Here is a 23,478-nt window from a genome sequence, read left to right on the forward strand (position 1 = left end):
GCTCTTTTTAAAAAAAGTTCAAGCTTGGCCATTTACTAGCTCCACAAACTCTGGCGAAAAAATGCACCCTCAATTTTCTTACCTATAAAATGAGTTACACCCACTAGGATGGCTATAATAAAAGGAACAAATAATAACAAGTGTTGGGAGAGGATGCAGAGAAACTGGAACCCTCATGCATTCCTGGTGGGAACGTAAAATAGTGCAGTCACTTTGGAAAACCATCTGGAAGTTGCTCAAAAAGTTACATGCAGTATTTCCGTGTGACCCAGCAATTCCAATCCTAGGTGTATACCCAAGAGAAGTGGAAACATATGTCCAAGCAAAGACTTGTACATGAACGTTCATAACAGCTTTGTTCATAATAGCCGTGAGATGGAAACCACCCAAATGCCTATCATCTGATGATTGGATAAACAAAACAGAGCATATCCATACACTGGATTATTACTCAGCCGTAAAAGAGATGAAGTACTGATATATATTACAATACTGATGAACCTCAACACTATTCTAAATGAAAAGAGCCAGACACAAAAGGCCACGTATTGCATGATTCCATTTATATGAAATGTCCAGAACCAGCAAATTCATAGAGACAGAAAGCAGATTAGCACTTACCAGGGGCTGGCGGGGAGGGGAGAATAGGCAGTGACTGCTAAAGGGTATGGGTTTCTTTTTGGGGTGATGGAAATGTTCTGTAATTAGATAGTGGCGATGGTTGCACAACCTTGTGAATATGCTAAAAACCACTGAATTATACACTCTAGATGGTGAATTTTATGGTACATTAATTATATCAATAAAGCTGTTATTTTTTTAAAATGGGAGCATGAATAATTCCCATCTTATCTACTTACAGTGATGTTGTAAAGGTTAAATTGAGGTTACCAACAGGAATGCATTTTTCAAATCTGAAAGCAGTTTTTATCATTCATTTTCCATCATTTGTTTCAACAACCTTTAACAAAGTTTTATCGATCTATGAGCATATCATGCGTGATATTTTTTTCTGCTCATTCACACTCCCAAGCCTGACGACATTAGTAAGTGCAGAGCCTCCCTCCCACACAATGACAAGAACAGGGCAGTAAGTGCTCTGACAGCAGGTTCTGGTCCCTGTTCTTCCAATGACCTACTATGGATGTCTGGGGAAATTGTTGTTTCTTGAGACAACGGCTGCAAATAGCATTTTGGAAAGGGTAATAAGCACATAAAACACTTTCCTTACAACAGGCTGGCTACCATCCAGGGGCACATTATGTGTGATGTCGTGCAGCTTGGTGATGTTAATCCTGACCAGTCAGTGTGATGATTCAAGCAAAGACACCGCATCTAGCCTCCCTCTTCCCAGCTCTATACACGAACCCTGAAGTGTGTCACCTACAACTACCACCTGAAACTGACAACACCCACATGTCTACTGTCTGCCCAGACCCCTCTTTTGAGCATCAATCCCATAGACCCAACTAACCTCTAGAGTAGCACTGCTTCTCATCTGTGAGGTGCATGCAAGTCACCTGGGGATCTTGTCAAACTACAGCTTCTGATTCAGGAGGTCGGGGGGTGGGGGTCTGACTCTGCATTTGTAACCATCTCCCAGATGACGTTGATGTTGTGGGTCCTCGGACTACACTTTAATTGCTCTACTTAGACATCCCCCCAGACATCTCAAGCTCAACACATTCAAGCCCAAATTCATCATCTTCACCCCATGACGCAAAAGGGTTCTCTTTCAAGTTCTTCCTATACTCTCCTTCTCAGTAGTTCTCAAGCTTGAACAAGCATCAGAATCACCTGGAAGTCTTATCTAAACGGACCATTGAACCCCACCTGCAAAGAGTCTGATTCAGGAGATTTGGGGTAGGGTCTGAGAATCTGCATTTCTTACAAGTTCCCAAGGGATGCTGTTGGTCTGTGGGCCACACTGCTCTGTTTCACTCCCAAGTACCACACCATCCCCTGAAGTCGGCTGGCTCTTCTGTTCTCCTCCTCTCCTGTATATTAAGTTCAAAGTCCTTGGCTCAGTCACCCAGCCTGTACCACATGGCTCGTCACACCCTGGGTATTGCGTGGACCACCCACGCTACACTTCTTGGAGTTTCCCAACAGAACAACCCAATTTATTTCTCCATATGCTCTGGCTATGCTGTTTCCTCCTCCAGGCTGCCTTCCCCACCACCATTTTCTATAACAACTATCTGTTCGCCCTTTAGGACTTAGCTGAAGCATTAATTCCCCCATGAAGCTTTTCCTGGTCCAAACCCCAGCCCAACCCTTCACTCCATAGCATCAATGTCCTTCTCTTTTGTCCTTCCACTGGACCCCATGTAATTGTCACAGCACAATAACCTTTTATTATGCCGATTTCTTTAGTCTGCCTTAGTTTACCAGACTGTAGGCTCCTTGAGAGCACGGGGTATGTCTTATTTGTCTTATATCCTTAGAACCTAGTACAACGGCCGGCATAGAGTAGGTGTTCAATAACTGTTGAAAAACTGAAATAACAAATGAAGGAATGGCTCAAACCACGATTGCCAAAGGAAGGAAAATCTCCCCTTCCCCTTACTATCTGTGTTTAATTTCCGGTACATGAATTATCCCTCTATGTAGCAATAAAAGTCTCATCTATTGGGTGAGACCATTCCTGATATCAAACACCTGGAGAAGACATGGGTCCTTGGAATAGAAAGAAGGATCCGACAGAGGCTGGGACTCAGCTTTATTCTCAAAAGGCGGGAAGAATTAAGAGGTCAAGGTGCTCCATGCATACCTGTCAGAGCTGGAGAGCCACCAGGAAAGGCTGTCTGTCAGCTGCTTGCGACTACAGGATGGCTTCCCATCTCTTGTCTTAGTTTCCAGTACGGAGTGGAATGGGCAGAGAGAGAACCCTGCCTCTGGAAGCCAGGCTGTTTGTATTTCTTATACTCTTTATGTTTATTTCCCTTGTGTTTTCCCTTCAAGCTCAGTCAGGTCTCCGTGAGAGGTCCAGCCTCTCTCATCTGTGCTAACATGAACCACACATGGGCCCCAGCATCCAATGGAGCAGCAGTCCCTGGGACCAGCCTGCAAGGACCCCTAGGAGCCTAAGCCTGACAGCTAGGGGCTGGGCAGTGAGGTCAGGTGCCCCTGCTCAAGTGGAAAGTCTCCTTGCATGGCTTTATCTCGGAGGTTCCAGGTTTTACAGCATTTAGAGAGGCGCATCCCTTGCAGCAAGCTCGAGCTACCTGAGTTGAATTTTAGGTAAAAAGAAGTCAATCCTTCCATAGGGAAGATGGGAAGGAGGTTTGCGAGATGGAATATTACTGATTACTGTAGATGGCTCACAGACCCAGGGGTGGGTGGAAGTTCCTGTACTAGATGCTGTTGAGAAAATCTAAGATCCTGTTGAATCTTACTATATCTAACGAATAATCCCCATATGATTTATTTTTTTATTAATTTTTATTGGAGTATAGTTGCTTTACAATGTTGTGTTAGTTTCTGCTGTACAGCAAAGTGAATCAGTTATACATATACATATATCCACACTATTTACAATAGCCAGGACAGGGAAGCAACCTAAATGTCCTTCGACAGAGGAATGGATAAAGATGTTGTACATATATACAATGGAATATTACTCAGCCATAAAAAGGAACGAAATAATGCCATTTGCAGTGACATGGATGGGCCTAGAGATTGTCATACAGAGTGAAGTAAGTCAGAAAGAGAAAGACAAATATCGTATAATATTGCTTATATGTGGCATCTAGAAAAATGGTACAGATGAACTTATTTGCAAAGCAGAAATAGAGTCACAGATGTAGAAAACAAATCTCTGTATGATTTAAAGGGATCCTTTACTCCACATTTGCACCTTGCACTGTTTTTACATATCAAAACTAAACTCTTCCCAAGCCAATGTTTGGGGGCAAATTTACCTGGCCAGTCTTAGCATCGAAGACAGGTCTTAGGGAATGAGAAGCTAAAATCACAGTTTCCTAGTTACAGATGCAGGGATGCTGCATCTGAGGGTTGCCTCTACACCAGCATCTAAAATGTGCACATTCTTCTTCCCTTTCTCTTCTCACCGAGAAAACAAGGCATTTCCACTCAGCACTTTAAGCTTGGAAAGAGGGGAGGAAGATGTGATTTGCAATTACTATCAAGTGAAATGCATTTCCCAAAATCCATTAGTATGACCAAAAGCATTTTTTTAATGTTTATTTATTTATTATTTTTGGCTGCGTTGGGTCTTCGTTGCTGCACGCGGGATTTCTCTAGTTGCGGCAAGTGGGGCTTTCTTTTCATTGCTCTAGGCATGCAGGCTCAGTAGTTATGACTTGCGGGCTCTAGAGCACAGGCTCAGTAGTTGTGGCGCGTGGGCTCAGTTGCTCCGCGGCATGTGGGATCTTCCTGGACCAGGGCTCAAACTCTTGTCCCCTGCGTTGGCAGGCGGATTCTTAACCACTGCGTCACCAGGGAAGTCCCAGCATTTTTTTTTTTATTGAAGGATAGCTGATTTACAATGTTGTCTTAGTTTCTGGTGTGCAGCAAAGTGATTCAGATACAGATATAGATATAGATATAGATATAGATGATATAGATATAGATATAGATAGATATGTATATATATATTCTTTTCCACTATAGGTTATTATAAGATATAGAATATAGTTCCCTGTGCTATACAAGGTCCTTGTTGTTTATATGTTTTATATATAGTAGTGCATATCTGTTAATCCCAAACTCCTAATTTATCCCCAAATGCATTTTTAAAGAGGTTTTAATAGACATTTTCAAAGATACTGGGCAGCAGGAATCATAACTAGGAATTATCTTTTCAGGTGGTTATAGAGGTACAAAGGGACGTGAGCTCAGGAGTCCTCAGTGCAGCCCTCTTGAACTGGCAGGACACCTGAAACAACCCTCACAGGACAACGTTTTGAGAAATTAGCCAGTACATTTCTCCCTCTCAGCAGTCCCTTTTCTCTCCTCTCAGTGCTTCTAGAATGACCTTAATGTTTACAGCACCAGAGAAGAGAAGACCTAAAGGTCAGCAGGAGAAAAGAAGTTTCTTTAGAATTTGAAAAGCTGGACATTGTCTGGCAAGAACCAAAGTCTGAGGCATAGAAAGCAGAGGGATAGTATACACCACAGAATACGAAGAAGATGCTATGACTTTGGAATTACCTTCTCAAACCTAAGGAAATGAAGAGTTTGGCTAGCAGGCGGAGGAAGGAGCAACTGAGAGGCAGTAACCAAAGCTTAGGCCAGAATACTCTGCCTGGTGTGGGGAGTAATAGAAACTCCAGATTTGTTTAGGAGCCCGAGAACAGAAGGGACCTGCAAGCTTTGTGGGGAAGCCGGTGTCCAACATGGCGCCTGATGTGGGAGGCCTTGGGAGGGAGGGGCCCACCTGAGCACTGGTCTTTGTGGTCCTAGCAAGGACCCAGAGCACATGGCCCTCACTGACTAGAGCACATGTGGAGACCTCAGCAACAGTTACTGCAAAGGATGGGAGGCAGTCAGGGAAGTGGAGCAGGAACAAAGACTGCAGAGAAGCCTCTCATCTGGGGACCCAGGTCGCCCCCAGGGAAAATGGTAGCATTTGAGGAAGGGGGAGAATCCTGAATGAACTGAGTATAAACCCCCAAACTGATCATGTTTAACATTACATGTCAAATCATCTGAGTGTCCTGGAGTTGGCAGTTTTCCTGCAACAACAGAAACAGAGACTCATGAACCAAACCTAGTTGTAGAAAAATAAATTGCATTTTGCATATCTGAGTTGTGACTGTAAATTTGACACTCAACCTAAACATCCTTAAACAGGAGAATAACGAGCTAGGCAAATTAAGGTAAATGTCAGAGTACATATTGGAGTTCAATGAAGCTCTTTAAAAGAATGAGGTAGATGCGTATATACTGATGCAGGATGGTCTCCAAAGTACAGGGAAATGAAAAAGAACAAGACACAGAAGACACTAAGCATTCATGCTCCCCATTTGTGTTTAAAAAGAAAAGAGAAAAAAATGTATACAATATATCATAGATATGCTGGATACATTTCTGAACTGATACAAATGAAATTTTAGGCAATGATTTCCTCTGGGAAGCAGACTCAACAGGGTGGAGTTGAAGCAGATTCCTTTGTCATTTCTTACCCTTTCCTACTATCATAAAAAAAAAATATATATATATATATATATATATATATTTTGTCTTCTGCACGTTTTCGATATATGAAAGTGATGTCAAAAAGAATAACACTAAACTGTTTTCCACTGAATTTTTTAAAATGTAGCTGTTTACGGATGTGGGGAGGATCGTAAGAAGCAAACGCAGAAATCCCCAGTCAGAACTCTCCTTAAAGGTTTTGTCTGCTGTATACACAACATCACAAAGAGAATACAAGTCATCAAACTTAATACTTAAATATGCAGACATTTCAATTGGACACAAAATACTCACTTATAAAGAAGCTGTAATCCCCAAAGACTGAAGGGACAGAAATAGTTAGGGGAGAAAATATTCTTCTGAAATGTCACTGTCAATAACTGAAAAGTCATATACCCCCAGAAGATTTTAGATCAACAAAGGCCATGACCAGCCTTGTGCCCAGCTTCTTTGGAGTCTGGATGTGCTTGGGCGACATAGCCTAGGTAAGGAATAGCACTGGCTCTGTGACATCCAATCCGGTATTTATAGTGATGACAAACACCCAGTGCATATTCCCAGGTTGTCTATAGCATCCCCATCCATGAGGTACCCAAGTCAGGGTCAGGAACCTCATGCACTTTTGACTTCTCTTTCCACCAGATTTGTTTTCATAAACACAGCCCTTGGTCATTACCCTCTGTTTCAAAAAGCACTCATGGCTCATCTCTGCCTAGAAAATAAGGTTCAAACATAGATGGTTTTAAGGCACATTTGGTTTGATGCCACGTTAAGTCCTTCATCATCTGGTCTCAGTCTCTCTTCCCAAATTCAGCTCCAGTCTTCATCCTCTCCCCCGTCTCCTGCCGCCAACCCTACACTTCCCAGGCATAAAGGATCACTCATCATTTCCCAAACACACTGAGCTCTTGTGCCTCTAAGGGCCGGCCTAGAATTCTACCCTACCTACTGACTTCTGAACTGGTACAGCCTTCCAGGCCCAAAATAAACATCAGCGCCTGTATGCTTCCCCCAAGTGGTCCCCACACAGTTAGTGCTCTCTGCAGTCTGCACCCCCCTCTGCCATGGCATTAACACTGTATCTTGGTAACGTTGTTAAGTAAAAGGTCTGGCTTCCTCACAAGTCTTCTAGTCTTTGGGGGCAAAGCTTGTCAGTTTCTTATTCCCATGTGTGTAATCCCTGAGATTAGCAGCGGGTCTGACCCAGAGGCACTCTGTGAAGGTTTGTTGAAATAGCACCTGTTAGAGACCATAGCTTAATTGCTCAGCATTTCTTACCAGTGGGTCAGTAAAGGTTACCTCTATGGATCAATCAGTAGAGATATAAAGGCTCTAAGTTCCAATAAGCAAGAAGTCAAGGCAGCCCCACACTTCTGGGTGGGAAGCAAAGGGAGCTGGTGAAATTAAAAATCAGTAGCCAGTGGCCACCTAGAGAGACCTTAATGCTCAAATTCGAGGGGAGGAAGAATGGAAGGTTACAGCAGCTGAAGAGCAGAAACATGCGCTCACCAGGGGGCCTCGTGATCCAAGGCAAAGCTGGAGGGAAAGGAGTCTGCAGCTCAAAGCTGGAAAGAGAGCTCTGTGTTCCTAAAACTTGCCCTGTTCCACTGTGATCACCTGCCCAAGGGAGAAAGAATGTGCTAAGTTCAAAGAGGCTGTGAGCAAATGGTTTAGGTTGAGTGCATATGTCTTCTTAGAAGTTCAGAAGACTGAAAGTCCTGCCAGAGCTGTTCCAGGCAATAAATTCTCTGGTGTCTCCAGAAGATAAGAGGCAAAAATCTGACCACTTAGGGAAATAAAAGTTAAGATGAGGAAAACAAAAGCTTTCCTGATTGTCTGTCTACCGGCCGGTACACACTGTCACACGCATATGCCGCTTTAACCACATCCGCTCCCCAGAAAGTATTCAAGGTCTGGATCTAAAGACCAGCATAAGAATCAGCTGATAGGGGCTTCCCTGGTGGCGCAGTGGTTGAGAATCTGCCTGCCAATGCAGGGGACACGGGTTCGAGCCCTGGTATGGGAAGATCCCACATGCCGCGGAGCAACTAAGCCCATGAGCCACAACTACTGAGCCTGCGCGTCTGCAGCCTGTGCTCCGCCACAAGAGAGGCCGCGATAGTGAGAGGCCCGCGCACCGCGATGAAGAGTGGCCCCCGCTTGCCGCAACTAGAGAAAGCCCTCGCACAGAAACGAAGACCCAACACAGCCATAAATAAATAAATAAAATTAAAAAAAAAAAAAAGAATCAGCTGATAGGTTTGCTCTGAACCTTCAGGGAAGAAGGATCTCAAGGGCTTATACATGGTTGAGGGGGGAGAGGCAGGAGGGAGAGAGGGAGGAAGGACACAGGGGCAGGTGACGAATGGATTCAGGGGTACTAGCAGGAGCCAAGAGGCAAGCAATCTAGCAAAGAAAGCAGAAAGGAGAGACTCTGAGTTTAAAAGGCCCTCTTTGCACCAGGAAGCCAAGCCTCAAGAAGACCCTATCCTCACTGACCCAACCCAACCGCTGGCCTCCCAGAAGGCAAGGACCATAGCGCTGTCCCCGCACACACCCCCAAATATAAAACAGCCTTCAGAACGGACCCAGTTCTTCTGGGGCAAGGATCCCAGGAGATGAATTAGACTTTGATGTAGATCTTGCCATCAGGCTGCTTCCCCTTGTCTAAAGGATGGTGTTTGAAAGCCAGCCAAGTATCCCTAAGAACAAGTCACCAAAGTGCTCACTGGTGCCACTGCGCATCTGAGTGACCCTGGGTTTCCAGGACTGATCTTCAGGTGCCTTGTGCAGTGTGGGCCCCAAGGGGTGGAATAAGGGCCATTGAGCGGGTGTTGATGAAACAATGAAGGTAAAGGGCCTAGCCTTTGTGGATGCTCCATAAATTGTGGTTACCATGACAGCTGCACTGTCCCCAAGGAGAGAGACACACAGCCTGCAACCTTGACACATGAAGGTCACTGCAGAGGCAGACAGCCAAATGGGGGCTGAGAGGTACAGCGCTGGCTTTGCATGAAAGAACAGTAAATGCATTCATTTCTCCAGCGTAACTGAGAGGAGCCCTCTTGGGAATCAAACCTGTTGCTGGTGTGTGTTGTGATCTGAACCTGAGCGGCCCTGCATGACTCGGGGGCTTAGGGGAAACCAAATGAGATTGGAGTGGGGCACGGTGCCTGGCCAGGCAGGTGCTAAGCAAACATGAGCTCCTAACCCCTCTCCCCTGGGGACTCTCAAACAGTGCTCTCTGCCCCAGAGGCTGACCCCCCAGCAGGTTGAAGCAAACTGAAGAACTATTTTCTGTAAGTTCTGCTGAATTTATTAATGGAACAGTAATAATGATGATAATGCAACTTACATTTCTTGAGCATCTTTTATGTGAAAGGCCCATGGAGGAAGCAATGGTATTTCTCTCATATTCTGAATGTCTCTCCAATCTGAGCTTTTACACATACCACTTTCTGTGTACCCACTTGCCATATATCACTTCATTTTTTCTTTATTATAAATATGAAATATTTCAATTATAACAGTCGGGTGTGAAAAATGATGCATAACTTTCTTCTTTGTGTTAGAGGAAGTTTTTTAGGTACAAGTCTGTCACCCTCAGTTAATTGAAGGAAAAAGGGATTTGTCCTAGCTGTTACTCCATCCCCCAAAATGGCACTGTGTACTTAAATAAATTCAGTATTCAGATCACAGTAATTTATTGAACACCTGCCAAATGTTTTATGCGTGTTATCCATTTAACCCTGCAACAGTAAAGTGGGTCATTATTCCTATTTTATACCTAAGGAAACTGAGTCTAAAAAATATTAAACAACCTTCCAAGCTAGAAAGTCTGTGTGAATGGATATAACTGAGATATTAACAAATGTTACTGAATGAATGAATGGTAAGCTCTTAAGGAGCTTAAACAGCTGCAGTGGAGTACAGCTTATAAATAACAAATGCCATTCACAAAGGATTATAGGGAAGGACTATTTGGAATGAGCATTTATTGGAAAACAGGGTGGGGGAAATTACTGTTTCCCTCCAAATCCAGAAAGAAAACATCTTCAGCACTAGCCCATGTGTTCTAATCACCGAGGAAAAGGAAATCTGAGCTAACTGCTGCTGGATCCACAAGGCCCACGGAGGACTAAATGCTTCTATAGGAAAAAGTTTCATGAGGGAAAAAAGAAAATAATGCATGTCTGGAAGTCAGACTGTAAAGAGGAAAAGGAAGTCTCTGGGGCAAGGTCTGATCTTGACCTAGGCCTGACGTAGGGGGCATTAAACCAAGAAATAAGTCTAGGGGACAGGAAGAGAGAACAACACAGTGATTAAAAGCAGAGGCTTAGAGCCAAACTCTGGTTCAAATCCCTGTTCTACAACCTACTAGCTCTGGGCCCGAAGGCTCATCACTTCATCTAAGCGCAGAGTTCTTCTCGTATTTAAAAAAAAAAAAAAGGATAATATGGATTACTTTACGTGTTAAGAGTCCTTAGAGGTTTAGCTCAAAGCCTTCAACACGGTGCATTAGTTTCCTGTAGCTGCCGTACAGACTACCACCAACTTGGTGGCTTAAAACAGCAGAAATTTATTCTCTCATAGTTCTGAAGGCCAGAAGTTCAAAATCAGTATCAATGGACTGAAATGAAGCTGCTGTCAGGGCTGTGCTCCCTCAGGAGGCTCCAGGGGAGACTCTTATTTTCTTGCCTCTTCCAGCTTCTGGTGGCTGCCAGCATTCCTTGGCTTGTGGCCCCATCACTCCAATTTTCAAGAACAGCACCTTCAAATCTCTCTTTCTGTCTTCATATCCCCTTCTCCTCTGTGTGTCTGGATGTCAAATCTCTCTCTGCCTGTCTCTTATAATGACACTCATGGTTGCATTTAGGGCCTACACCTGTATAATGTAGGATAATCTCGCCATCTCAAGATCCTTCATTACATCTACAAAGTCTTTTTTTTTTTTAGATAAGTTAGCATTTTCAGGCTCCAGGGATCAGGCCTTGATACCTTTGGGTGGGTGGTGGTGGGTTTGTTATTCAGCCTGTTACACACAGTAAACCCTCAATAAACATCGGTTGTGGTTGCCCTTGTTACTGTTAACAGAGATGAGCTAAAAGAACGATATGCCCAGGAAAGGGTCTATGGATGGATGAGAAAGTGAGGACTCAGAAAGCCCTTGAGGGGCTGTTAGTACTTTGCCATGAAAACCAACAGTGAGGCCACAGCTTTTGTACCCCAAACTCTCTCACAGGTAAATTACCTGGATGCACATTATTGGCTCGGAGTAGGAAGAGTGGGGAGGCTGGGGTCAGGCGACACCGCACTCAGATCCACTCCGCCCCTTACAGGAGCAAGACGCTGGGGATTTTTCTACCTCAGTTCAGTGTTCTCAACTGCAAGATGGGGCTGCTTAAGGCTCAAATACACATGCGACTGATGTGGCACATAGTAGGTGCTATAAAAATGGTTGTCTTCACTACGACTGAATTAGCAACGTGTGTGGGGAGGGGGTGAGTAAAGGAAATGACAGTAACCCCACATGTACAGGATGTGTCCCCCCTCCCATCCTTACACGAAGGCATCTCTGATTGCCACCAGGCATGCATCCAAGGAGAAGCCCTAGGGGTCCCAGATGCAAGATGGAGATCCCCTTTTTGGGGCACACATATTGTTGTCTGGCTTTTTCCAGAGCCCATCATCTCTCTTCTGGAACCCGGAGTTATGAATGACTTGGAGAAGTTTCAATGCAGCATTCTTATGGCAAATGTGATCTTTGTTCTGATAACTAATGAAACACTTCTGACACTTAACGAAATGCCACAAGAAAGGAGCATGGGCTCTTTGGAGCCTTGTCTGCAAGCAGAGTCGCTCAAGCTTAAAATCTGGCTCCAACCTTTCCTAACCTACAGGCAGAAGTGTACACACCAGTGAGCCCGGCTCTGCTACAAACGCTGAGGTTTCAGATTTAGAAACCGAAGCATATTAAAACACCATTTATCTGGTTAGCATCAACAGGTAACTTCTTGTCAAACAATTCAGGGACTAAGTAGAAATCCTGCTTCAAAAGAAGGTAAAGAAACAAAACTTTCCTTGCAGGCAGAAAACAAACACCACCAAAATCATAGAGTATGCATTTCAAACAGATGTACCTGCTTTCTCTGCTAACTGCCCAGGATCACCAGGGAGGTTTTCCAAGGAGAAACACAGACAATGCCAAAGCTTTCCCTTCTCTTGTCATGTGGTTTCTTGCCCATATGTAACAAGACTCCCTAGGTTTCGACGGAGGGTCAAGAAAATGGCATGTGGCCTCGTGAAGTTTAATTAACAGCAAAATTTGAAGCAACATCATGAAGGGGCCCACTTGGCTCCAGGGGCCCTCAGGGCAGAAACAACATATTGCTCCAGAGTTATTAATGATGAAACGCAAATGGCCTCCAAGAAAGTGGGCAGGAAAGGAGGAGCTAAAAAAACAAATGATTCTTACCCACAAGCCAGAGACAGTTCCCTGGGGAGGTGGGGAAGGATGGGACAGCCTGTGACCTAGGCCTGATCCTGTCTGTCCTGTTTCGAAATGAAAGGACCTTTCAAGCAAAAACACACACATGCACACACATACATACACTACATGCATACACACACACACGCATGTACACGCATAGGCTAGAAATTACAGAAAAAGACTCAAGGCTCTAAAACCCAAAGGTGATCTGGTCAATGATAATAAAATAATCAAGCCATGTTGGTTTTGAACAGTGTCTTATATTTTGAAAGTACTTTTACAGCTGTTACCTCATCTGACCCTCTCAGCAGGCCTGTATGGAAGACAGAGGACAAATAATTATCCAGATTTTATAGATTAGATTGATTCCCAAAGGTCATCCAGCTAGCAAATCATGGCCATGAGACAGGAAGTGGGGTCTAATGACTCCCAGCCCAGGGCTTTGCCAAAGTAAGAACTGCCAGTGCTTCCAACAGAAAAGGGCCAAAGCCCAGGGGGAGACCAAGAAGAGGAGGTCAGACATATGGACAGCACTTTTAAGAAAAACTCATGTGATGGGGCAGAAGTCTGAACAGAGGGTTACGATGGGGATGCATCTAGAGAGAAAAAAAGCCGTCGCATGCCAGAGCGTGTTGGAAAACAGGTCTGAGATCTGTGTCTCCCAGCCACCGTCTTTCCATCACTCAGGATGGCAGAAGGGTGGTGGGAGCATTTAAAAGAGCAATCGGACCTCAATAACACATCAATATCAGGCAAGAGACCTTAATGAATGGATAAAATCCCTTTATTTACAAACATGTAAACTAAGGCTCAGAGAAATGAGGTGACTTCCCCAAGATCAAAGCATTCGTGAGAGCTGGAGACTGGACCTTGGACTCTGGACTGGAACACAGAGTTCTTTATTCTACGCCAGCTGCCTTGGCGTCTATTATCTTTAAGTTCATTATAACTATCCTTGAGTAACACTGCATGTCCAAAGCAGAGCACAGAAGAGCGCAATGGGGAATGTGTGGTTTTTCCTCTTCTTTTCACTGGGAAATGGCACTGCTGAATTCCCCATAGACGATTACCAGACATGATGTGGGGAAATGGCTGGTGGTCCTGCTAGCACAGAAACTGTCCTATTACTAGGGTATTCTTAAGACCCCCCCCAAACGCAAGTACATTATGGTAGGCTGGATAATGCTCCCCCCTTCCCAACCCCAAGATGCCCACATCCTAATCCCCGGAACCTGTGAATGTTACCTTAAGTGGCAAAGGGATTTTGCAGATGTGATTAAGGATTTTGAAATGAGGAGATTATCCTGGATTATCTGAGTGGGTGCCATGTAATCACAAGGGTCCTTATAAGGAGGAGATCGGGTGGATAAGAGTTAGAGAAGGTGAGATGACAGAGGCACGAGGGTGGAGTGATGGGAGGAAAAGCCCTCGGGCCAAGGAAGGCAGGCCGACTCCACAAGCTGGAAAAGGGAAGGAAACAAATCCTCCCCTGAAGCCCCAAGAAGGAACATAGCCCTACTGACACCGTGATTTTAGACCTCCAGACTGTAAGAGAATAAATTTGGGCTGTTTCAAGCCACCAAATCTGTGGTCAGTGTTACAGCATCAATAGGAAACTAAAATACCTACTGCAAAACTAGAGGATCAAGCCCAAGCTCCCAGGCAGTAAACCCCAGCTTCATGAGCTTTACAGAGACGGGGCTGGGGGGAGGAGGGTAGCAGAGCCAAATACTTGTAAAATCACAAGGGCATGAAGAAGAGATTTAGACCAACTATACAATGGAGACATCATCTTGCTTTAAGATGAAAAAGTGTTGGTTATCCATGTTTATGGGGACTGCCTCTCTCGAAGAAATTCTATTTCAATCCCCTTAGGACTGCTTGATAATCCCTCCTTGGAAAGGAGCCTGTGGACTTTCCTGGTCTCGCTTGCACACACCTTCATATACAGCCTGTGCTCCAGCCCCATCAGACCATTTAGAGCTTCCAGAACATGACAGGCTCACCATGCCTCCAGGTGTCAGCCCTCGCAGTTTGTTTTTTGGGAAATGCCCTCCTCTCTGCTAAAATCCTTCTTCTTCAGAGCTCAGCCCAGTCATCACTGCTTCTGGAAGCCTTCTCTGGCTCCCTGGTGCTCCTTCTTCCCCTTCCTTCCTTCCTCACACCCTGAGCATCCCTCTTAAGAGAGCACTTGGTCTTGTAAATGTCTGTTTGCTTGTCTTCCTCTCCCACCCCACCAGCATGCCCTCCTTGAGGACAAGGAGCCTTTCTTGTTCCTCTTGTGTCACCAAACCGCTGCCATCTCCCATCCATACCAAGTACTCCCCAGCTCTTTCTGCCCTGAGTAATGCGAACTCACCCTGCAAGGAAGGACTTCCACCAACCAAGTCATCTTAATTCCCCAAGAATCAGCTCCACCTCTGTGTTCCCACAGCCCTCTGCTAACCCCACAGGTAGAATACTCACTACACCGCATTCTGGTGTTATCCCTGAGCTGTTTCCTTATTAGGCGTGGAGGTCCTTGAAAACCACAGCTCCTTCACCTGTCTATCTGTTCTGTGTTTAGCACAGGGCCTGGGTCACAGCAAATACACAAGGAACGTTGACTGAATTAAAATGAAAACTACACACAACAAGGTAATGCCCAGGTCATCTCTATTAATTAAGCCCTGTGATCCAGAGGCAGCCTTTAAAAGCAAATACCTTTATGTGAAAGTTTTGCATGGCCAGCTGTTGACTGTGGCTAGTTGGTATTTCTCCTGGGATCCCACACAGACTTTGGAGTTCATGGTGGAGATGGTTTCAGTGTTACTATATCTATATCTATATCTATATCATCTATATCTATATCTATACCTATGTCCATGTTATATATGGGGTAAATATTGGAGACCATTTTTGTGTTTCATCTCAAACAGAGAAGTATTAGTTTACCAAACTTAGCTTAATTCATGAGTGTTACCTTTAACTTTGAAAACAGCTCTCTAGAAGGGCAAGTCTGAGATGAACATGGTAAGTACAGATGGGTTTAAACCCTGATTCTCTTGCCTTCCTTCTGTGTGACCCTGAACTTGACATTTTCTCTTCGACCCTCGAGTTTGTCTACCACAAATGGAACAGTATAAGTCTGCCGCACAGAACTGGGATGAAGATATGATAAAATGCCACATATAAAACACCTGCCAATGTGCCTGGCATGTGGAAGGCATTCTGACACCTTTACTGAGGGCTTATGAGTAGCCCCTGCACTATGCTAAACACTTTGTATGAATTATCCAATTCACAGCAACCCAACAAAGCAGGTGTGTTATTATCCTCATCAGGGAAAAGTTAAGCGGTGTCAGCAGGACACACAGCAAGCAAGGGGCAGAACTGGGCAGAGAACCCAGACGTGTCAACACCAGAGCTGAGCTCTTCACCGTCATGCAATTTGCAGCCTCTCAGGATGGGTTAGCTCCCGTTGCCCCCTGTTATCAGAAGGTCTGGTTAAAAGACTGACAACAGGGGCTTCCCTGGTGGCGCAGTGGTTAAGAATCTGCCAGCCAATGCAGGGGACACGGGTTCGAGCCCTGGTCTGGGAAGATCCCACATGCCGCGGAGCAACTAAGCCCATACGCCACAACTACTGAGCCTGCGCGTCTGCAGCCTGTGCTCCGCACCAAGAGAGGCGGCGACAGTGAGAGGCCCGCGCACCGCGATGAAGAGTGGCCCCCGCTTGCCACAACTAGAGAAAGCCCTCGCACAGAAACGAAGACCCAACACAGCCAAGAATAAATAAATAAATAAATAAATTTTAAAATAAATAAATAAATAAAACATTTCTTGTGAGTGTGAAATTCAATTTAAAAAAAAAAAAAAAAAAGACTGACAACAAATAAAGACCAATATTTCTAAGAAAAAAAAAATAATTGAGAACTGACCACACACTGCTCCCGAGAGCAGTCTGCACAGCCCGGGCAACAGAATGGCTGATCCAGCCAGACTACCTCCCAAAGGAAACTTCGCTCTACTTGCTCAGAGGCTCTGGGAAGCTCACCCTCTACAACCTCTTTCTCACACTTGAGGGACATGACACTCCACCCAATGGAAACAATGACCATGATTTTCACAGCTGTGAATTTCCAGCCCCAGGCTGCTACAATGGTCTCCAGTAGATGACAGTTTTCGACTTGGCAATGCCCACTGGGGGAGGGCGTTCCCTATCTTGAACATCTCCGAATTAAAGCCATCAAGCATCCCATTCCCCAGATTCCCCAGCTGGTTCACACGCATAATGATCAGGAAAACTGGCTCACGCAGGCGAGCGTGAGGAAGCCCAGGGGGAGGAATGTCTGCCTGTTAGCGGGCTCTTTGGCAACGAGAGCGATGACAAAGGTACCTGAAGTGGTCCTCAAATAGTAGTGGACGCTGCTCTCATTTCCTGTCTTTGTGGAAGCTGAATGAAACTGGCCAGCAGGTATTTACAACAGGTTCTGTAAGCTTACGTACTTGAACTCCGGGCAGCAGGACCTCTCTTTGGGTGCCGCTGTCACTAAAGATTTCGGGAATGCGAAATCTGTTTGGTTTTGCTGTTACAAAAGGGAAGGTCCTACCATAGCAGGGGGCTCCTTGGGCCTCCCTCCAGTCTGCAGGTACCCTTTTCCAGAAATCGAGGGGGAAGCCTCTCCTACTAAGGAGTGTCTTTAATTTCACAGGTGTGAGTTGCTGCACTGCTGCCCGACTCACCTAAATGCCTCCCCCGCCCACCCCTCTCCCTTTAGCCATCCCAGGGACACAGGCTTGGACGTGGAGAGAGGTAGGACTTGGTGCAATGCTTCTGGAATCTGCTGGCCAAGACCTGCAGGCTGCAGTCCGCCCGGCCTGAGCCTCCCCAGGCTGCCACTGCTCTGACGAAATCCCAGGGAAGGCCACCTTTGTGGAGGCCTTTTCCGAGCAGGCTACATCAGGAAAGGGCACAGGGAAGGGTGCCCAGGCCCTGGGATCCTGGCTGCACCCAGGCTGTGCTGCCCAGAGTCCTGCCCTCCTGGACTAGTCCTCAGTTCCCGACTCCCTGTCTTCCTCTGTGGTCCTAGTTCTCCACTCGATTCTTCCTGCAGAATAAGAGTTCTAACTGGAACTCTCCAACACACTACCGCTCAGCCTCTAAATTCATAATGGCATTAAAGCTACAATTTATTGAGCACCTACTATGGACCAGACAATATATTATTTCATTTAATTACTCAACAATCCCATATGATAGATGGTATTATTATCCTTATTTGAAAGATGAAGCCCCTGAGGTTCAGAGAGGTTAAATAACTTTAGGATCCTTGGGAGAGCTCCAATCAGTACTGACATGATTTCTAAGGTTTTTTAGAGTGTGAATGTGTGTGTGTGTTAATGAGACAAAAGTCTGATGTGGAAGCACGTGGACTCAAGAAGTTTCCAGATCTATTCCAGCCAAGTAAATTCTATTTATTCATCAAGGTTAGGTTCAAATCCTACCTGTTCTGTGCAGTATTCCCTGACTGTTCCATCCCACAAAGATTTCCCATCTTCCTGAACTCTGGCCACATGTCTACTGTTTTCTGGCCCTTGCAGTGTTTTGTGAGTTTGCCACTTATCCACTACCTCACTGTCAGGCTGTCGAGGACAAGGACCATGGCTTCCAATTTTTTTTGAACTGCCCTGGTACCCAGGACTAGATGCAAAGATTTCCCTGGGTAAGAGAGCTGAACACTGCAAGGAAGAGATGCAGTTCACTTTAGACCTTGACTACCAAATCCCATCCACTTTTCAAGACGTGTCTCAAGCTATCCAACCTCCGAGCAGCTTTTCTGGACCACACCTGCTGGAAGTGAGCAGCCTCACTTTCAAAATACCCACTTCAAAAATACTCATTTCAGAGAAAAGAACTTTAGTGCTGGACTCTGACAGACCTACTTCGAACTCTGGTTCTGTTGCTTCTGAAGTGGGTGATCTTGAGTGAGTCACTTCATTTCTCCGAGTCTGCTTCCTCATCTGTAAAATGTGAATATCTGCATCGGCCTCATAGGGCTGTGTGAACTGCAAACGTTACAGTGCATTTGACATAGTGCCTGTACATAAGAATGATCCAAAATGGTAGCCATCATCATTACGATTACTATTTCAGCCCACTGCCTTATCTGGAAGGCATTTACACACATGCCTTTTCCAACCTTCTAGAGCAGTGGTTCTCAAACTCTGGAGCATAACAGAATCATTTAAAATAAAGCTACCCAGGTCACAGTACAAATCTACAGAACAGAATCCCCATCAGGCAGGGGAGATAGTGGAGACTGGGCAACTCTACTTTTAACAAGCCTCCCCACCCCACTGCAAGCGATTCTGATACGTTCTCGCCAAACCTGGAAAATTCTGTTGGACAAGACTGATTCCCAAATTACTTTCCACAGAACCTTGAGGTTCCAAAGAGATACTTCCAGATCAATGGCTCCCAACCTTGGCTGGACTGGAATTATATAGATCTTCAGGCACAACCCTTAGAGATCCAGATGTTCACTTGGGATGTGACCAGGGTGTCAAGACTTCTAAAAGATGGGCAAAGGATTCTGATGGTCAACCAACGTTGAAAACCATTGCTGCATTTGGATCTAGACCCTGGGTTTCTATAGCAATGCCTCTGAGGCTTCCACCAGAGCACCTCAGCTTTTGTCTGTGTGACAGACTGAGCCTCTACCTAAGGCTGATTTTGCAGAAAGGATTCTTATGCTTCAAAAAATAGTTAAGTTTGCCTGTCAGTAAGAGCCTGGAGGATCCCTCACCTGGTTTTTATACCTTTGTGTCTGTCCAGGGCCTTACAACATAGTAGATGCTTAATAAATATTTGTTAGAAGGTTGAATTATTTTGTTTTATTTGTTATCTGGCTCCAATTAGGTTTTCAGTTGCCTACAACCTAACAGTTTCTTAAACATCTAAGCTCCCAATAGCCTTCGCCTCAAACCTCAAACCCGAAACAGAGAGTGGGGCAGACAGCCATCCAGAGAACACACTGACATTTCTTCTGGGGTCACATATACTATGCAAGTTCCTAATGACTAATAAATATAAGCAAATGTGATTTTCGTCAGCCAGGAAGAGCTCGACATTTGTCAGCAGTGCGGGTCTTCCAGGCTAATATTTGGAGTGTTTCATCTAAAACTGTCACATTACAAGAGCATGATAGAAACCTGTAGGAACTTCATAGTAAACAGTAACTGGCCCCTTGTCAATAAGTTACAAGAAAAAAAAAATTCCTGCTGCCAAAACACATGGGCTGGAATGTCTGCAGCCCAGGCCTGCAGCCAACTTGAGCCTGTTCCCTAGGCAGCTCTCCTAGGTTGGTTCTCAACCACAGAGGCTGGAAGAGAAGTCCCTAGTATTCCAGGGATCTGGGAATCAGCAGCACCTTCAAATCTCAGCTTTCCCATGGCTCTAGGAATCTGAGCAGTCATTTAACCTCTTAGGGCCTTAGATCCTCATGTGTAACAATACTTCATTAGGTCCTTAGAGCCAGGACTGCCTGGGTTCCAATCCTAACTCTTCACAGACTAGCTGTGTGGCCTTGGGCAAGTTACTCCCCTTCTCTGGGCCTCTGTTTCCTCACCTCTAAAATGCGGATGATATTAGCATCTATCTCATAGGGCTGTCAGTGCAAAGGGACAAGAACAGTGCCTGGTACAGAATAGGCATTCAATAAACTTTAGCTGTTATAAATCTGCAATTCTGAAACCAAAAGTTTTGAAAACAAAGTTTTTGTCTTTCTTTTTCTTAATATTTATTTTTTTAATTTATTTATTTTCCTTATCTTTTTGGCTGTGTCGGGTCTTAGTTGCGGCACATGGGATCTTTGTTGAGGCATGCAGGATCTTTCCTTACAGCATACGGTCTCTTCGTTGCAGACTCGGGCTTCTCTCTAGTTGCGGCGTGCAGGTTTTCTCTCTCTAGTTGTGGCGCACCGGCTCCAGGGCATGTGGGCTCTTAGTTTGCAACACACGGGCTCTCTAGTTGAGGCGCAGGAGCTCAATAGTTGTGGTGCGTGGGCTTAGTTGCCCGCAGCATGTGGGATCTTAGAGCCCCGACCAGGGATCAAACCCACGTCCCCTGCATTAGAAGGCGGATTCTTTACCACTGGACCACCAGGGAAGTCCCTTGTCTTTCCTTTTCTTGTTACATTTTCCTCAGTTTGGTGGCAAAATTAATTGGGCAGCAAACCTCACCTTAACACACATAAAGCTTTTTATGGTCTTTTATTTTATCCTAGCTGATGTGAACATTTGTATGTTTCACTGCAGCAGTAATAATGTGTTTGATGATGGGATGCTGCCCCATGCCACAGAAGGAATGTCATTAACATGTGAAATATGCCCTAACAATACCTTTCTAAACTCTGAACAGTTCTGAATTCTAAAATGCACTGGCCATGAGCATTTCAGATAAGGGGCTGGGGAGCTATGCTATTATGGGGTTGTGGTCAGGATGAAGAGAGAAAACACATGTCAAACCCTTGGCTTTAGTAGTAGCAGCCCCTCAGTCCCAGAGTGACGTTGGAGGGTCCTCGGGTCTATACGCAGGAAGAGAGAAAGAAGGAATCATCCTCTCCCAGCTGGTCTCTCTTTCATTCTCCCACTGACATGCCATGCCAGTCCTCAGAACTCTCCCTTCTGTCAACTCAGATTTGATTTATCATTCAGATTTCGGCCAAAGCACCTTCTCTGTGAAATGATCCTCTCTCTCCAAACTCCCAATGACCAGGTCAAGAGAGTTTGTGTGCCTGGCAAGGGTGGATGGGTTGCACCTCCTCTCCACCTCCAGGTGGCTGGCAGCTGAGAAGGATTCAGGCAGCGTTAGCCACAGTGGGGCAGGGTGGCCATTGGTGCTAATGTCTGAACTGCAAGGCCCACCTGATATGTTCGTGCCCTGCTTGGGATGGGCATGGACTTGGCTTAGCCACTAAATTATGTATTTCTTAAGCACAGCGAGCATAGCTTACACTTTTTGTTCTTCCTGTAAATGTCTGCTGTTATTGTTACTGCTTTCATATGAATATTCTCTCAGAATCTATCATGGACTTCGGGCGCCCAACAAATACTGCTGAATGGATGGTGAATAATCTGTCAATGTCGGTTGAATAATTCACTGACAAGCTCTTCTCAGCCTCTATATCCCTACCTTTCCATGGGCACTGTCTACTTTGGCATATTTATGCTAGCCTAGCCACCCGAGGCTTTTGAGAGCTATACAACTATTCTGATGCCAGTATGCCATTTCTGGAGTTCATATTTTATTAAGACTATAAAAAATGTCCAGGTCTTTAATTAGACATATCCTCAAAGTTGTGTGTTCACTCAAAATACTTTGGAGAAACTTTGTAGAAAAGTTCATAGAATCCTGAAACCTACAGCCTCGGAGCAAGTTAGACTCCAGACACCTAACTTGTTCAAGGATTCCAAACTCATGTCAGCTCTTGGGTTAAAAGGCCCCTTGTTTTGTGTCCTCAGCTCAAATCCACACATCCTGCGGCCAGGAATCTCCCTTTCCCCCAGCACTAGGGGAGCACTAAGACAGACGTCTCCCGGCTCCAGGTAGCTCTTTCTTTCAACCCTCCGCAGGGCCTCCCTAAGGTTGAGCCTAAGGGCATTCTGAAACTCAGCTTCACTTTGAAGGCAATTCAGAATCACTGAGGGGGTGGGAGTGGCCTCAACGCTTTAAAAGGCTGCAAAATAAATCCAAGGATGGAAGGAGATCTGTGGAGCCAAGAATTCCTCCCCCTCTGGCAGAAGCAAGGCATTAACCGCGCAATCCAGGATGAAGAGGAGCGCGCGCGGCACATCCGGGCAGGGGCAGGGACAGGGACGGGGACGGTGGCGGGCGGACGCGCGGGGGCCGGGAGGGCGTGTACCTTCTCTCCGCCGTGGGTTCGCGGCCCCGGGCCTGCGGGTGCCGGCTGCCTCGCTGCGCCGGGCCCTGGCGGCTGGAGTTGAGTCTGGCGGGGGCGCGTGGCTCCTCGCGGCTCCGGTGCAGCGGCACCGACGTACGCACGGCTGACACCACGTGGCCTGCGAAGGCGCGCGCGGGGGCTCCGGGCGGCGTTCCCCCGCGTGCGCGGTACGAGCCAGGCAGGCAGGGTCGCGTCTGCTCCATCACGCCGCCGCTGCAGCTGCGCGAGCAGGCGGACCAGGGGCCCCAGGCTCCCCACACGCCCGGGGCGCCGCCGCCGCCGTCCTCGGGAGCGCCCTCGGCCACCGCCATCCGCTGCGGGACCTGTGGAGACAGAGGCCGGTTAGGGGACAGCAACACCCGTTCCTGCTTCACCGGCAGAGGCTCTGGATAACCCGAAAGGCTTCTCCATTAGGCACAAGTTGGCACAGGGCCTGTGTTAAAAATCTGAGAAACAAAATAGAATCCAGCCTGGGTTATACTCGTCTTCATACAGACGCAGACGCAGTCATAAAATAGAATGAATGAGTATATATAGCATATGTGTATACATATAGATACACATATATACATATATATGTGTGTGTGTGTGTGTGTGTATATATATATATAATTTTTTTTTTTTTTAAATAAAGGAAGGGACACACAAAGGCCGGAGTGCATAGGGCTCACCAAAATTGTATGTGGTCCTGGCTTTGGGGGCCATGGCCTTGGAGAGCTCAGTGTGGTGCCCTCACCTCCTAACTGAGGCTTACCCCTCTGGTCCTTAGGGTCCAGGCTAGAAGGACAGGGCTTCCCTTAAGCTGCTGCGGAGGCCATGTCCCAGTGTCTCCATGCAGTAAAGGCAACACAACTCCAGGGTTTAGAGTCCCTGCTCTAGAAC

The 23,478-nt window shown here is 45.9% G+C and overlaps 1 protein-coding gene across 1 annotated transcript in view; it reads right to left on the reverse strand.

The window, feature by feature from the left end:
• Positions 1 to 23,478, reverse strand: part of THSD4 (thrombospondin type 1 domain containing 4) — a 589,040-nt gene that overhangs the window by 471,234 nt on the left and 94,328 nt on the right. The window contains exon 4 of the mRNA XM_061180119.1: positions 22,558 to 22,919. Coding sequence (XP_061036102.1) covers positions 22,558 to 22,919 — 362 coding nt within the window. The remainder of the gene's footprint in view (positions 1 to 22,557; positions 22,920 to 23,478) is intronic.

The sequence above is a fragment of the Eubalaena glacialis genome, chromosome 2 (genome assembly GCF_028564815.1).
Source record: "Eubalaena glacialis isolate mEubGla1 chromosome 2, mEubGla1.1.hap2.+ XY, whole genome shotgun sequence".
Lineage (NCBI taxonomy): Eukaryota > Metazoa > Chordata > Mammalia > Artiodactyla > Balaenidae > Eubalaena > Eubalaena glacialis.